Below are 14,812 nucleotides of genomic sequence, written 5' to 3' on the forward strand. Positions count from 1 at the left end.
TTGCAGAAAATATCAGGTTTATTTCAGAAGTTTATTCATTTACTGAATACATAATATATTTCTTTTACATATTATTTACATTATATATATATATATCTATACATACACCGTGCTTTTGCTCTTTTTCTGATTTACATTTACAGTTGACTGTTGAAAGGAGTGATCTATGTGAATGATTTAACACTACACACAGATTCCACATGAATAATCTGATTTCTATGTATCATAGCACAATTGAGTGACAGCTCAACAAGAAATGACGGTTTCAGATGCACACTGGAAATGAATAAAGAAAGGTCCTGACATTAACAGAGTTTGATCACTGGCTCATTTGAACGAGGGTTGTGTTGTTTGTGAGATGTAGGTCAGATTCTCCACGTGCAGGAACACACTGTGGTTAGACCTCCGACGGTGATGGGGACAGAGACGCAGAAAGGTGGCTCTCTGTGTCCTCTTTGCTGTTGTCTGAGCAATCCGAGGCAATGTAGCAGCCCGAGTCTCTGGGGCAGTCATTGGGCTCAGCTGTCGCCATCACACTTGGAGATTTGGGCACTTCCTCACCTTCCCCTTCTCTCTGACTGTTAACTAAAAGATAAAAATTGCAAGGGTTTTGTGACTTTCGTTCAAAGTACTAAAGGCACCTTGTCACTGGGGTGGTACCAACAAGTGTACACCTTTTGTACCCTTTAATAAAAATGCATCCTTTATATAGAGGTGTGGGTAGGCCTGTAGTGTAAGTTCAATTAGGTGCCTTTTTTTTTTTTTAAGGTAAGCTATATCTACATTTCCAGGTGATATTACATATTAAAGGTACAAAAGATAAAGATACCGTTTAGTACCCTTTTTTCCCTGAAAGCATTAATTTCAGTAGATGACAGACTTTTTGAAACCACACAGCATGTTTTGGAAAAAAAAAAGCTTGTTCTGCAACATGTTTAGGGTTGGGCTGATTCAAACGCTAAACCACAGAAAACTCACCACTGCACTCATTTCCTGTCAGTAGCTGAGCGCTTGCATCACGACCTGCTTGTTCTCATTAACTCCACATTGTTTTTGTTCATTTCTCTAGAACCCAAGTTTAAAACACAGTCCTGTGCAAAGGTCTCAGCCCTATTTTTTTTTTCAAGTCCAAGGTATGACGTAGATTTTTTATGATCTTGATATTGAGTCAGTACAAAAAACATTTTACACTTACAAACATTAGTTTTACAGCACAAAATTAAATGTTACTGAAATATATCTGTCAGTAAAGAAAGCAGCAGACTGGGTAAGAGATCATTTTTCAAACCAATGACTGTAAAAAAAAAAAGGCCGTGTAACATCTGTTCAACAAAAAACAACAAAAAAGTAACCATAAGCCTAGCACCCCTGCTAGCTGACTGCAGTATAATTTTTTAGCACCATCCATCCCCATGTGTTTCAATGACAAAGCAGGTTATTTTCCATGTCACTTTTTTCTCAAAACTGTCATTCCATCTACAGTGTCTAATTTGAACAGATAATTTTCCCTTTGTTGATATCTGCACTTTTTAGTTAATTTTTAAAACATTATTCTACTATATCATAACGTACAGTTGGGAATGAAGTGATTGACAGCATTGGTGACGTGCTAAACCTTGGTATTAGGAGAAGGGGGCGGGCCTACCAAATCAGTAGGTGCACCTGGCTTCGCAGTCTACTGTGCAGACTCTGGCTCCAAATTTTGACAACATGGCGCATGAATTTTGGTTTCATTTTTATAGAATCGAAGCAGATTGGAGCCACACCATGGTTACAGACATTGTTTTTAACAGCCGTTGTTTCACACAAAAAAACAGAATGAAGGCTGCTGGGTTTTGTGTGCAAAAATAAGAAGCAAGTGTGACAGTCGTAGTCTCCAGAAGAACTGTGGCTGGTTCTGCAAGATACTCAGGAAAAACTTACCAGCTAATTATCTCCACCATGGTGGTTATGTTTTCAGTGCACTTTGTTTGTCTGTTTGTTTGTCTGTCTGTAAGCAGGATTGTGCAAAACTTATTGACCCGATTTCCATTAAACTTGGTGGAAGGGTGTAGCATGGGCTAAGGAAGATCCCATGAAATTTTGGAGCAGATCTGAGTCATGGGGCAGATACATGAATTTAGCTTCTCTTTCACTAACTTTGTGAGATACTGCATTTGGCCTTGGCACAAGACTGTGCTCAACAATACCATACATCTTAAAATCCAGTAGAGAGCAATAATGTTCGATAGTGATAAAACATAGCCAATGCAGAAATATACGTTATTGTAGAATTTACTTTATTTCAAAATAAAGTCAATATTTAGTGTGAGATGACCCTTTGCTTAAAAAAAAGAGTAGTCTCAGGTACAATTTATACGGTTTTTAGGAAATTTGCTGTAAGTTTTAATAAGCATCTTACAGAACCAGCCACAGTTCTTCTGGAGACTTTGACTGTCACACTTGATTCTTATTTTTGCACCAAAACCCAGTAGTCATCATTATGCATTTTTTATTTGAAAAGGGGTCTCTTACATAATATATTGCTTTCTTTACTGACATACAAATTGTTTTCTGTAACATTTAATTTTGTGCTGGGAAAACTCATAGTTTGTAAAATTTTTTACTAAAGAAATAGTGTGCCTAAGACTTTTACACAGTACAGTATATATATACAGAGGATGATTCCTGGTTAAAATCCTAACTTTAAACCCCATAATAGCTCCATTTAATCAGTTGAACTTATTGTGCTTAATTAGCTTGCAAACCCATGGGTTTAACTCTGCATGTGTCCCTCAGAGAATGGTTTTTTTTTTTCACACTGATAAAGGTGCTGGATATTTATATGTATTCACAGCAGTAGCTGTTATCTTGGGTGACTAACATATGAAGAGGAATTTAATCTGAGCACAGAGTTACAACTGTATAAATAATTTCTTTATTTAGAAAGTAAAACAGGTGCACAGGATGTAAACCAAACTTGTCAGCTATTGTACTGCGGTAGGTGACAAAGTTGTTGTTTAGTAATTCTACTGTAGGCTACTGAAGCTAACTTAAGGCTAATTATTTTGTAGCTAACTGAAGGGTAATTATTTGTTTTATGCCAACTGAAGGGTAGTTATTGTGTGTCAGGTTAAATTAAGTGCATATTGTGTTTTATGCTAACTGAAGTATAATTATTTTTGCTTTATGCTAACTAAAGGTTAATAAATTTGTTGTAGGTTAACTGAAGGGTAGTTATTTTGTTTTATGCTAACTGAAGGGTAGTTATTTTGTTTTATGCTAACTGAAGGGTAGTTATTTTGTTTTATGCTAACTGAAGGGTAGTTATTTTGTTTTATGCTCACTGAAGGGTAATTATTTTGTTGTAGGCTAACTGCAGGGTAATTATTTGTTTTATGCTAACTGAAGTATAATTCTTTTGTTGTAGGCTAACTGAAGGGTAATTATTTTGTTTTATGCTAACTGAAGTGTAATTATTTGTTTTATGCTAACTGAAGTGTAATTATTTGTTTTATGCTAACTGAAGTATAATTTTTTTGTTGTAGGCTAACTGAAGGGTAATTATTTTGTTTTATGCTAACTGAAGTGCAGTTATTTTGTTGTAGGCTAACTGCAGGGTAATTATTTGTTTTATGCTAACTGAAGTATAATTATTTTGTTGTAGGCTAACTATTTTGTTTTATGCTAACTGATGTGTAGTTATTTTGGTGTAGGCTAACTGAAGGGTAATTATTTGTTTTATGAGCAATTCCAGCGTTATGGACGTGACACTTGAACTCAAAATGGCAACAAATGACCCAGTGCATGTTTTATTGTCTCCCAGTATTTAAACAGGTGTTGCATATTTTAAGGCTGTACCATACTGGAGAAGTGATAGAACAAGAACAATTCCCATAGTACATCTAGGGCATGCCAGAAAGTGCCAATAAAAGATGCGTTATGGATGTGACAGAAAAAGTATCACTTTTCTTGGGTGACTGTACGTTTTTATCAAACTCTGTGAAATTGTAAACCTAATGTCGAAATGGAGATATCCATTTGATAGAGGGGTCCAAGGTGAATATTAAAAAATCTTTGTTTAAAATATTTTGTATTTCATGCAGAGTTTCGGAAGGAAAAGTCAGCGTTATGGATGTGACGAAATTCCGTTATGGATGTGACGCGTCTGAAATAGACATGGCATATGTTTAGAAAATCAGCAATTTAACCACCATAACCCTTTGAAAAACTCTCTAAATATCAGCTAAAACTATCAAAGTTCTTAAATAATATTTAGAATGGCTATTGTTTTGCTGTTTTGTGGATTTTAGCATACATTTCTGTGGCTTGTGGCAATAATATAGAATTGTACATGATCAAAGTTGATTTTAGCTTGGGTTTTACATTATAAGAAAGAAAGACTGACAGTGACATATTAGGTTGGTTACAAATTGGTTCAACTTATTCACATCTGTAAAATACAGGCCTAGGTGATATCTCTGGGAGTGGTTTTGATGTATTACATGTTGCTTTAATTTTGCATGGTGAGGTTGACATTTACATGGAATTGCCCTTATGCAAACTGAAGTGTAGTTATTGTGTTGTAGGGTAATTGAAATGTAGTTATTTTGTTGTAGGCTAACTGAAGGGTAATTATTTGTTTTATACTAACTGAAGTATAATTATTTTGTTGTAGCCTCCCTAAAGGGTAATGATTTGTTTGATACTAACTGAAGTGTAGCTATTGTGTTTCAGGTTAAATTAAGTGTAATTTTTGTGTTTTATGCTGACTGAAGTGTAATTACTGTCCTGTGGTAGGCTAAGACGAATGGCTGTTGTGTGCTGTACTAGACAAACTGAAAGATACATTTTGTCATGAAAGAGCCTCAGAGTTGTTTAGTTGTTGTGTAGTATAGTAGGCTAACTGAAGTGTAGCTAATGTGAACTAGTGGACTCATTTATCGTAGCAAACTCCCGTTATGTAGTTAACTGTATAAGTAACTGTACAAATGTAGGTATTGTGTATTAGTCTATCCAGCTTAGCTTATCCATCATGATCGCGAGCAGGGCTCTACAGTGCGCACGTTTCACTCGCATTTGCGAGCGAATTTTTCGGCATGTAAAAGTTAAATTTTTTTTGCCGTTCTGCCACATCTTTCTGTGATTGCCCCTCTTTCCCACAGTTGTATGTTGTGAGTGTGGCATTAGGTGGGAAAAGTGCTTTTTAGGGATTCATCAGATCATTCAACTGAGAGATAACTGAGAGCTGGTTCGGCCCGAGCTGAGAAATATATTCGCTATGCAGAGAATAACGGCGTTTTTTAAAAGCAATGATGGTGGAAACAAGAATAAAAGAACGCACAAGGAAGAAAGTGTAATGAAGAAAGCTAGAACGACGGGAGAAGGTGCGGGAAAATTATATAATGAGATGGAAAGCACACACCCCAGTGCAAACATTTAGATGGGAACATACAACACAGCAGAAAAACAAATAATATACAGTATATACAAATGGTGCATGTCACAACACAGCAGAAAAACAAAGAATATATATACAACTGGGCGTGTTGAGTTGCAGATGTTAATTGCACATTAGTTATAGAAACTCAGTTCAGCTACAAAACTCAGGATATTGCACTGTATTTGGTATTGCATTGTATTGGGTATGGATGTAAAAGTGTAGAAATATAAATATAAAATATACAAAAGCTATAAAAACTAAAAAGTTGCTCTGTGAGGTTGCACTGTAATAAGTATTGCATTGTATCAGGTAAGTGTGAGAATATTGTCCTTTTAGGTCCTTGTTGGTGCATTGTTGCACCTGCCAGAAGTGGCATCAGTCAGTGCATGTAATTAGCCTTTTTCACATTACGTCACTTGCAGAAGAACCTCACATCCGTTTTCAGCCTTTTGAATGGAAGAAGAGGCGGCATGCTAATCTGCTGGCTAACAAGTAGCAACCATAGAAAGTCAGTAAACTTCCTTTCCAAAACAAGGCAGATAGGTGACTGGAATGGTCGCTAACAATACGTAATGATAAACAACAACGCGCAATATTATTATCAGTCTTATCTGTGAATGACACAGTTTTGTTAACATATGTTGCCGCCGTATACCTCTTCTTCCATTCAAAAGGCTGAAAACGGATATGAGTTCCCCTGCAAGTGACGTAATGTGAAAAAGGCTAATTGTTCAAGGTGGTTATGGCCTGTGGGGAAAAAACTGTTTTTGAGTCTGTTGGTCCTTGCTTTGATGCACCTGTAACGCCTGCCTGAGGGCAGCAAGTCAAAGAACTCAGAGCCAGGGTGGGAGCTGTCCTTGATGATGTTGTTAGCTCTGCTGAGCTCTGCTCTCTGTTTAGCTACTGTTTGTTCATTTATTCAGTTGTTCGTTATTCATTTGTTTGTTCATTCATTCATTCTCAATTGAATTTTGCGTTTTATGTGTTGGCGTGTCTAAGGTTTGCGCTGTAATAAACCTTTAAAATGAAAACCTACTTGTGCTTGTACCCCCATTTTTTTCCCTGTGCTCCTAAAATTTTTAACTTAGGAGCACGTGTGCTCCTGAAAAAAAAGTTAGTGTAGAACCCTGATTGCGAGGAAGCTGGAGGCAATCCTAGAGGGTTTTGTGCGAGACACGGGGTTCACCCTGGGCAGGTCACCAATCCACCACAGGGCTAACACAAACAACCATTCACACTCACATTTATATTAGCCTAACTACAGTGTAATTATGGTGTGCTAGTTTATGCGAACTGAGGTGTAGTTATTGTGTCTTGTGGTAGGCTAACAAGAATAGTTAGGTGAACAAGTTGTGTACTCCTCCAATAGACAAAAACAGGTGAAAATAGGTGTATGGTTACTGTGTAATGCTGTGTAGGCAATCTGAAGTGTAACTGTTGTTAACTTGTGGACTCATTTAGCCTTCTGTTAGCGATAGCCTTTTAACTGATTGAGAAGAGAAAAGGTGTTTCTGATTTGGTTAGCGTTTTAGCTAGCTCATCTGTAGACAAGTGACTGTAGGTCACAACATAAATAAAGTGCTGGAGTCAAAAACTATTCTGGTAATCTCTGTGAAATTTTCAACAAAGGCCAATTTTTGTAGCTTTGTTGTTTTTGTTGTTACGCTAGACTTTCAGTGTGTACCATTTGATGAGCTAACTGTATGCATGTGCCACTCACACTCCGCGTCGTGTAAACACTCAGTGGCCGCCAGCAGTTTGTGTCTTTGCTCAGGATCAGTCACGTTCAGCTCAATCAGGTGCTGCTCTTTCAGATCTTTCAGATCTTCTACTGTCTGATAACCGTTGAGCAACAGGGAGGACGTGAACTCCTGCAGGGAAAAGATGGACAAAAGGATTTCACAGTTTTTAGATCACATCAAACACCTTTTATATCTTTTGACAGCCGTTACCACACGTTTTCATCTGAAGCTGAAACCCCAGTCGAATGTAACTTCCCTTATTAGTGATGTTTTTCTCATTTATCTCAATTATCTGTGATAAACTGAGTGAAAGTTCAGACCTGTTTATCAAAATGCAAATTTAGATTAAGGTTTAGATTTGTATCATTTGGTGAACCTGAAAATGTTTCCTATTGGCTGTTGGTTTTAAAACTACAGATGAACTGATTTTGGTTTTGGTCCTTTTTCATATGGAAACCTTTTTTTTTTTCACCAAAAAACAGTCAAGTGGAAAGTTTGCATATGTTTTTTTTACTAAATGTAGATTAAAGTAGATAAAGAAATTTGTTTTAGCAACAAGGCATGTAGTTCGTTCAGTTTCACAGATGCTAGAACAGAAATGGTCAAAAGCATATGTTCAGAACTAAAATATTTCAGTTTACATTTTTGTTCCTAAATATGATCTAGACATTCTCTAATACCTAGCATGTCCTTTTTCCCCTTCATCACAACAACTTCTTTCATAGTCCATTCTTCTTAACAACTTCTCACGTGTCACACACTGCCTTTCTTTCTTTTTAAACATTTTCTTCTGTTGATATTTTACATTAAACAGTACAGTTTGTTACCATGGGGGATGCAAACATTTGCACTCAACTATGTTTTTGTGTTCGTTTTAACATTGAGAAATACCCAATGATTCAAAAAATGACTGATCATTCAAAAGTTTCCAAGTAATTGCGTAACAAATGAAGTGTAAAATTCTCCAGGTTATCATGAGGTCATATTTAGTTTAATGTTGAGTAACATTTTGCTTACGACTCATTGGTATGTTAGGATGTTAGTGGTAGGCAATGATAACGTAGACTGATAAACTTATTAGATGTCTCATCTCATCTCATTATCTCTAGCCGCTTTATCCTTCTACAGGGTCACCGGCAAGCTGGAGCCTATCCCAGCTGACTACGGGCGAAAGGCGGGGTACACCCTGGACAAGTCGCCAGGTTATCACAGGGCTGACACATAGACACAGACAACCATTCATACTCACATTCACACCTACGGTCAATTTAGAGTCACCAGTTAACCTAACCTGCATGTCTTTGGACTGTGGGGGAAACCGGAGCACCCGGAGGAAACCCACGCGGACACGGGGAGAACATGCAAACTCCACACAGAAAGGCCCTCGCCGGCCATGGGGCTCGAACCCGGACCTTCTTGCTGTGAGGCGACAGCGCTAACCACTACACCACCGTGCCGCCCCACTTATTAGATGTAAAAAAAAAAATGCGTTATGTCCACTGACAGTAGCAACTTTCTGTACAATGTCATGAAGTTGGACAAATAGAAAAAGGACAAATAAAAGTCGTGGAAAAAGATTTCAGTGGATGGTTCAATGTGTGTGTAAATAATGGCACCCTCAAATTCTAGCTGAATTGGAAGAGTACATTAGCAGGCTAAAACTAACAGGAACTGGGATTAGAGTTATTACCTTCCAAATGAAGCAAGGGTGAGTCTTCATGCCCAAGTATTTCCCTTGCTTAGATACTGTACATTTGCATCTAAGAACTGCTGCTATAATCATAAAGACTCTCCTGTCACTCATCTCAGGATTCTTATTCATATTCTGAACATACGTCGGGCGGCACGGTGGTGTAGTGGTTAGCGCTGTCGCCTCACAGCAAGAAGGTCCTGGGTTCGAGCCCCGGGGCCGGCGAGGGCCTCTCTGTGCGGAGTTTGCATGTTCTCCCCGTGTCCGCGTGGGTTTCCTCCGGGTGCTCCGGTTTCCCCCACAGTCCAAAGACATGCAGGTTAGGTTAACTGGTGACTCTAAATTGACCGTAGGTGTGAATGTGAGTGTGAATGGTTGTCTGTGTCTGTGTGTCAGCCCTGTGATGACCTGGCGACTTGTCCAGGGTGTACCCCGCCTTTCGCCCATAGTCAGCTGGGATAGGCTCCAGCTTGCCTGCGACCCTGTAGAAGGATAAAGCGGCTAGAGATAATGAGATGAGATGAGATGAACATACGTCCTTTCAACACATTTTGTACTGTTTGTCTTTACTCTCCTACACCTGTGTACTGTAATGAAATCTAACCCAACTATCTAGTGTAAAGAGGTCCAGTTCCCTTTAGATTCCCCATTTGAGTCTGGTTCTTCTCAAGGGTTCTTCCTCTTTTCGTCTTTCACTAAAGCTGCTTTGTGGTTGCTGTGACTATTGACCTGTTACTAATTTTCTGTCTCATGAGCTTAGTTTCTAATGCAGTGTTTATGTACTCTCCCAGTTTCCTTGGATCAAACACTAGCAATTGGAATACGGTCAAAGAAATAAAGCACCACCTCCAGGTTCAGTCTCTCGAGGAACTCCTGGAGGGTTTTGGGTCGAGGTCTTTTGCTTCTCCTGTGGTTTCTCATCCTGTACATTGGAGCAGGCTCGTCGGCCAGGACGTCCACGTAGATGAACTTAAAGTTGCCCAGTTTGCCGTTCAGCATGCCTGTCCATATGCCCATGGGTGGCTTACTGATGATGTCGATCATGTCTCCAGCCTGAGGTAACAGAATATTTAGAAGTTTTAAAGACTCTGATATGATGCTGAGATATCATGATCGGTTAAAACTTATGTTCTGAGAGATCCCAATCCAATAGAAAGGTCTATAGTATTTCCATCAGTGTTACTTACATCATGTATATGATATAGGAGGATACAGGAAATATTTTTTAAATAAATGTTAGAACTCTATTGCTATAATCACTAATTAGGTGGTCTGGGTGACTGGGATATCCATTTCAGGGTCATTACAGTGAATTAGAGTTATTAGAATAAATGAATGTGCTGCCTACCTTGAGTTTTAGAGACTCGGTATCGTATGGGCTCGGGAGGAAATCAGTGTGAACTTTTGCTTTGCCACAGAACTGGATGTTGTCGGGGACTTCCTCCTCCAGCCTCAGACTGTCTCTATTACACGAGCTCTCAGAGCCACTGATGATGCCACCTAACAACCAGCAAAATGGCACAATAAATAAACTAGGAGATGTTTCTGGAGGCAGAATTGAATCCAAGTATAAAGCTGAGCAATTGAGACTTAAGGCCTTTAACTTCCTAACACTGAGCTACAGCTGGCCCATCGGTGATCTTATAGAGAGTTATTTCCTGGCTATTTAAGCAGAATAGTATTTTATGCCTCAAATACAATTGGTGCAAAAGTTTTCCCTCCCCTCACCATATAGTTTTAAATAGACACAAAGGGGAAAATGCCATATTGTACTAATTCTCTAGAAAAAAGATATACATTTGATAAATGTGAGTGTATTCTACAGAAAGGCAGTTAGTGTAGAATTTCTAGAACAGTGATACCATGAAGATCATCACAGCTGAGAGAATCTAAAAGCTGTTCAGAGGATATGAAAGAGGGTGGAGGTGCTTATAAAGATCAAATATGGACACGCAAGCTATTAGGAATTATTTATAACGTTTTCGGAAACGAAAATGCAAACACATACTTAAGTGTACTTCTTTTTTATCATTAGTGATGTCATTGCTTATTTAACCATTTTTGGAACCAATTTTGTGACATGGAGGAACATCTATGAAGCCAGTCAAATTCAACGCATTTATCTGCTTCATTTTATCCTAAGGGTTCACAAACTTTTGCACTTTTTGTATCAGGAGTTCATCCGTTCGCAGTATTTGTCAAAAGCTTTTATAGCCTATTACCAGTTCTTAGAACAGTTAAAAGCTTTGAAAGATTTTCTTATATCAGTATTCAGGTGTACTGTTATTTTTAAGTGTGATAAATACTGCAAACAAATCCCACATTATTGAAAAATGGAGGACTTGAGAAGGCAAATGAGGTGGATATCTGTGTACGAAGCTTACTACTGGAGGAGCTTTGTCCACTGTGGAGACTGAAGAGACTTTCCACTGAGTTACTGGACTTTGTGCAGTCTTTGGTTGGCGTTTCACTCGCATTCGCCACTCCTTCAGCTTCCTGGTCTCCATCTACACCTTCCCCCTGTGCAAAACACACCACAAACTTAGCAAGCTGTTTGCTATTACAAATAACAAACTATTTTTTGGTGCATTTATTCTACATAGTACTGGAGATACCAATTTCACACGTCCAATGTACTCAGGAATGGGGTGTTCTTACAGGTCTATAATCCACACGCTGCCTTGCTGTGTATAAATCAGATTTTGGAAGTGTGGTTTATCCACATTTGCACCTCAGCGCTGCTGTATTCTCAAATCTGATTGGTTAGAATGTGTTGACTGATTTTTCAGTGACAGTTGTGCAGCTTCAAATTGCAGGTTTATATCAGTGCACTTGTTCTAATACACTGTTATGATGTTTTCAGTGGTAGCAGATATTTGTGAGGAGACTCTTATCTAGAATTTTTGGAAGTGTAAGAGCTTTGTAGCAGTCAGATAAAGATGTAGCTTATACGGGAAAGTCTTCAGGATAAGTTACACGACGTTCAATACAACTATGAATTGATAAAAGTGTTTCTTGAATAAATTAACATTTGTAAATTATGGCTAATTGCTTTGGTATAAGGGGAATAAACACTTTTGGACATGTAGTCAGAAAATAATCAACTTGAGGGTGGAAACTTTGGCACACCACCCTGTTGTTGATTATTGTCCTATAACAGCACACCCCTAAGTGTTTTATTCCTTGCTCCTGAGTTGCTGGTTCTCGTAAATAGTTGTAATGCCAGTCTATTTAAGAAGAACACACTTTTTTATTTCAACATTACCATTTAAAAAATAAAAAAATAAAAAGTCCTCGGTGCACGTCTTGATAGGTCACGTTTACACCTGTTTTGTCACATCAGTGGTTTGAAAGTTGAGATGCTTTCCAGTGATAGGTTGACACGAAACATGCCAAAAAAGCAGACACTGCAGAAAAAAACCCAAACCACGCATTTGCTTTCATCTTCAGCACTCACTGTTTCCTCTGACAGAGCTCTGGCGTATTTCTTCCCCATCTTCTTGCGCATGGTCATTGAGATGGATTTCATCTTCTTCCCTAACCCCCCTCTGATATGATCTCCCTCGGGTGATTCGCCATCAGCACCCTGTCCCTGTGAGTTTAAAAAAGTGTGAAATTGGAAAAGGCCACCCGTCAGAATAAACCACAGTACTGTACAACATGACATGCTTCATAATCTGTATGATTATTACTTCTTTACATCTTCATTTCTATAAGCAGCAATGCAGATTGAAACATTTACCAAGGTTCTTTCCTGTTCCTCCGGCTTGGACTGATTTTTGAACGTGTCGAACCTGCCAAAGCTGTAAGAACGCTGATAAAGACAGAGGTGAAATGTGAAACGATTGCAGGACTAGGGTCAAATTATCAATTAGGGTGAAATAAAATGATGGCACTATTTTTGTACTAATATCAAAAGCAGGCACACATTTCAGTCAAAATTGAGTTATGACTAAAAATAATCTTTTATCTTATTTTTTTTTAAACTTAATCAATTTTGGAGGAAAACACTGCAAAAAAAAGGATAAAATATACTTTTAGACAGTGGCCTTTTTTACTTTGTTTTGAAGGACACCTTTCAAAAAAGAAAGAAAAACATGAAAAAAGAAACTTGTCTTTTTCCAGACCTGCTCTTCAAAAAAAAAAAAAGACACTTTTGGACATTCTTTCTTTCTTTCTTTCTTTCTTTCTTTCTTTCTTTCTTTCTTTCTTTCTTTCTTTCTTTCTTTCTTTCTTTCTTTTAAACCTATCCTATTTTTTGGGAAAAAAGAACATTTGGACATTTGCCATTGTTTTCAAACCTGTTCTGTTTTGGACAAAAGAAATTCTGTTTTTTATTACCTTCAATGGTCAGTACTCAGTTTTACTGTTCTCATTATTTGTTATTTATCTTGTAGGCCATAAAAAGTCATTTAAAATAATTTTATAACCATTACTCATTTTCTTGTAAAGTAGTTCAGGTAAGATTTGAAACAATATCGAGACTTAAAAATTCCTTTTGCACAATTCCATTTGCTGTGATAATGTTACAATGTGTGCTGTTGATTAGCGCTGACAGAATATTATTTATTATATAATTAATCTTCCTTTTTACCTTTGGCTTATTCCTTGGTTTCTCTGAGGCATTTGAAGCTCTCCTCTGAAGCATGACTCTTAAAACGCGTTATTTATCTTCAGGAACAAATTTTCCTATGCATTACCAAACACACTACACGCACTCACACTTGTCAGGCACCCTCTGTATACACACACATACACACACACACACACAGGGCTGAGCCCACACTTCCTCATCTGTACACAGGATGTGTCGCTCGTATGCCTGGTCAAAGAGCTCGCAGTAGAGAGTGTAAGAGTGTGAGAGATGATTACTGTGTAAATGTACTGCAAGTGTGTTTCAGGAACCTGTTTCACACAGGTCATGCACAGGAAGGTGGTTGACCAAGAATGCATGTCTGTTATGTTGCATCATTTTAACTGATCGCATCAAAGTCATGTCTTGCCCATATTTAAAGTACATTAATTACATTATCAAGATTGATTAGATTATCAATAGTAGCAAATTAATTGATCTTGCTCTTTCTTGCTTCTGACAAACAGGTTCATATGTGAATATCTCTGACATGTTTGCAGAGACAGCAGTATTAAAGTGCACCTGTTAGCAAATGAAATCTGATTAGCATCATGGAAATGAGATCTTGTTCGCTTGTCATCACGTTCTCATTTTTGGGAACTAATCAGGAACCATTTCATATGATCACCTTCGTGAAATGTTCGTATAAGATATAATAGCTTTACTAGGTTACACTATCAAGGCCACCATAATAATAATAATAATAACAACAACTCACCATAGTGTTAGTCATGTCCAGGTCAGTGAATGAACGGATGACTCTCAGGGGTGGATACTCCATCCGAAGGAGGTCCAAATCATGGATCAGCTCCTCGTACCGGTGCCGATCGGTTCCTCTGGGCAGAGTGAAGTTAATGTTATACAGCCATGGATCGGCTGTAGATCTGTGGCAGGTGTGGTAGGATGATTCCCAGAATGAACAGGCGTCCATGGAGCTCCAGTGGTGGTGGAAATGTCCAGGGCTCCACAAGCCTTCCATTTCTGTTATGTCTTTCTCATTTCCTGTCTCACACTGCAGGTTAGACTCTTTCCTGTGCTTCTTCTCAGACTTTTTAGAGAGTCCTATGCAGGTTATGACTGTGACATCTTCTTTAAACACCATCATAACCAGATGGAAGTGCTTATATTAGATTTTTTTTTCAAACATATGCTCTGATTTCATACCATGTTGTATATTTTTTGACACTTGACACATTAACAGGCCTTACCATTGGTGTCTGGAGGATTTCTGCTCTCCTTGACACTGCTCTTCACCAGTTTGTGGATCTTCTGGAGAGTCCCATGTGCCTTGTCCTCACCACCCTGCAGGCAAAAAGGAAGGTCAG

The 14,812-nt window shown here is 38.2% G+C and overlaps 2 protein-coding genes across 2 annotated transcripts in view; both read right to left on the reverse strand.

Moving 5' to 3' along the window:
• Positions 1 to 13,668, reverse strand: samsn1b (SAM domain, SH3 domain and nuclear localisation signals 1b). Its single transcript, XM_060909659.1, has 8 exons — positions 13,449 to 13,668; positions 12,597 to 12,668; positions 12,312 to 12,446; positions 11,239 to 11,374; positions 10,203 to 10,354; positions 9,701 to 9,907; positions 7,143 to 7,293; positions 1 to 585 (listed from the first exon to the last, which is right to left on the reverse strand). The coding sequence occupies exons 1-8, from the start codon at positions 13,500 to 13,502 to the stop codon at positions 398 to 400; spliced, it is 1,095 nt and encodes a 364-aa protein (XP_060765642.1). The 5' UTR covers positions 13,503 to 13,668; the 3' UTR covers positions 1 to 397.
• Positions 13,563 to 14,812, reverse strand: part of LOC132873792 (uncharacterized) — a 15,353-nt gene continuing 14,103 nt past the window's right edge. The window contains exons 7-9 of the mRNA XM_060909594.1: positions 14,696 to 14,789; positions 14,206 to 14,576; positions 13,563 to 13,592 (exon numbers count right to left, since the gene is read on the reverse strand). Coding sequence (XP_060765577.1) covers positions 13,563 to 13,592; positions 14,206 to 14,576; positions 14,696 to 14,789 — 495 coding nt within the window. The remainder of the gene's footprint in view (positions 13,593 to 14,205; positions 14,577 to 14,695; positions 14,790 to 14,812) is intronic.

This window comes from Neoarius graeffei, chromosome 25 (assembly GCF_027579695.1).
Source record: "Neoarius graeffei isolate fNeoGra1 chromosome 25, fNeoGra1.pri, whole genome shotgun sequence".
Taxonomy (NCBI): domain Eukaryota; kingdom Metazoa; phylum Chordata; class Actinopteri; order Siluriformes; family Ariidae; genus Neoarius; species Neoarius graeffei.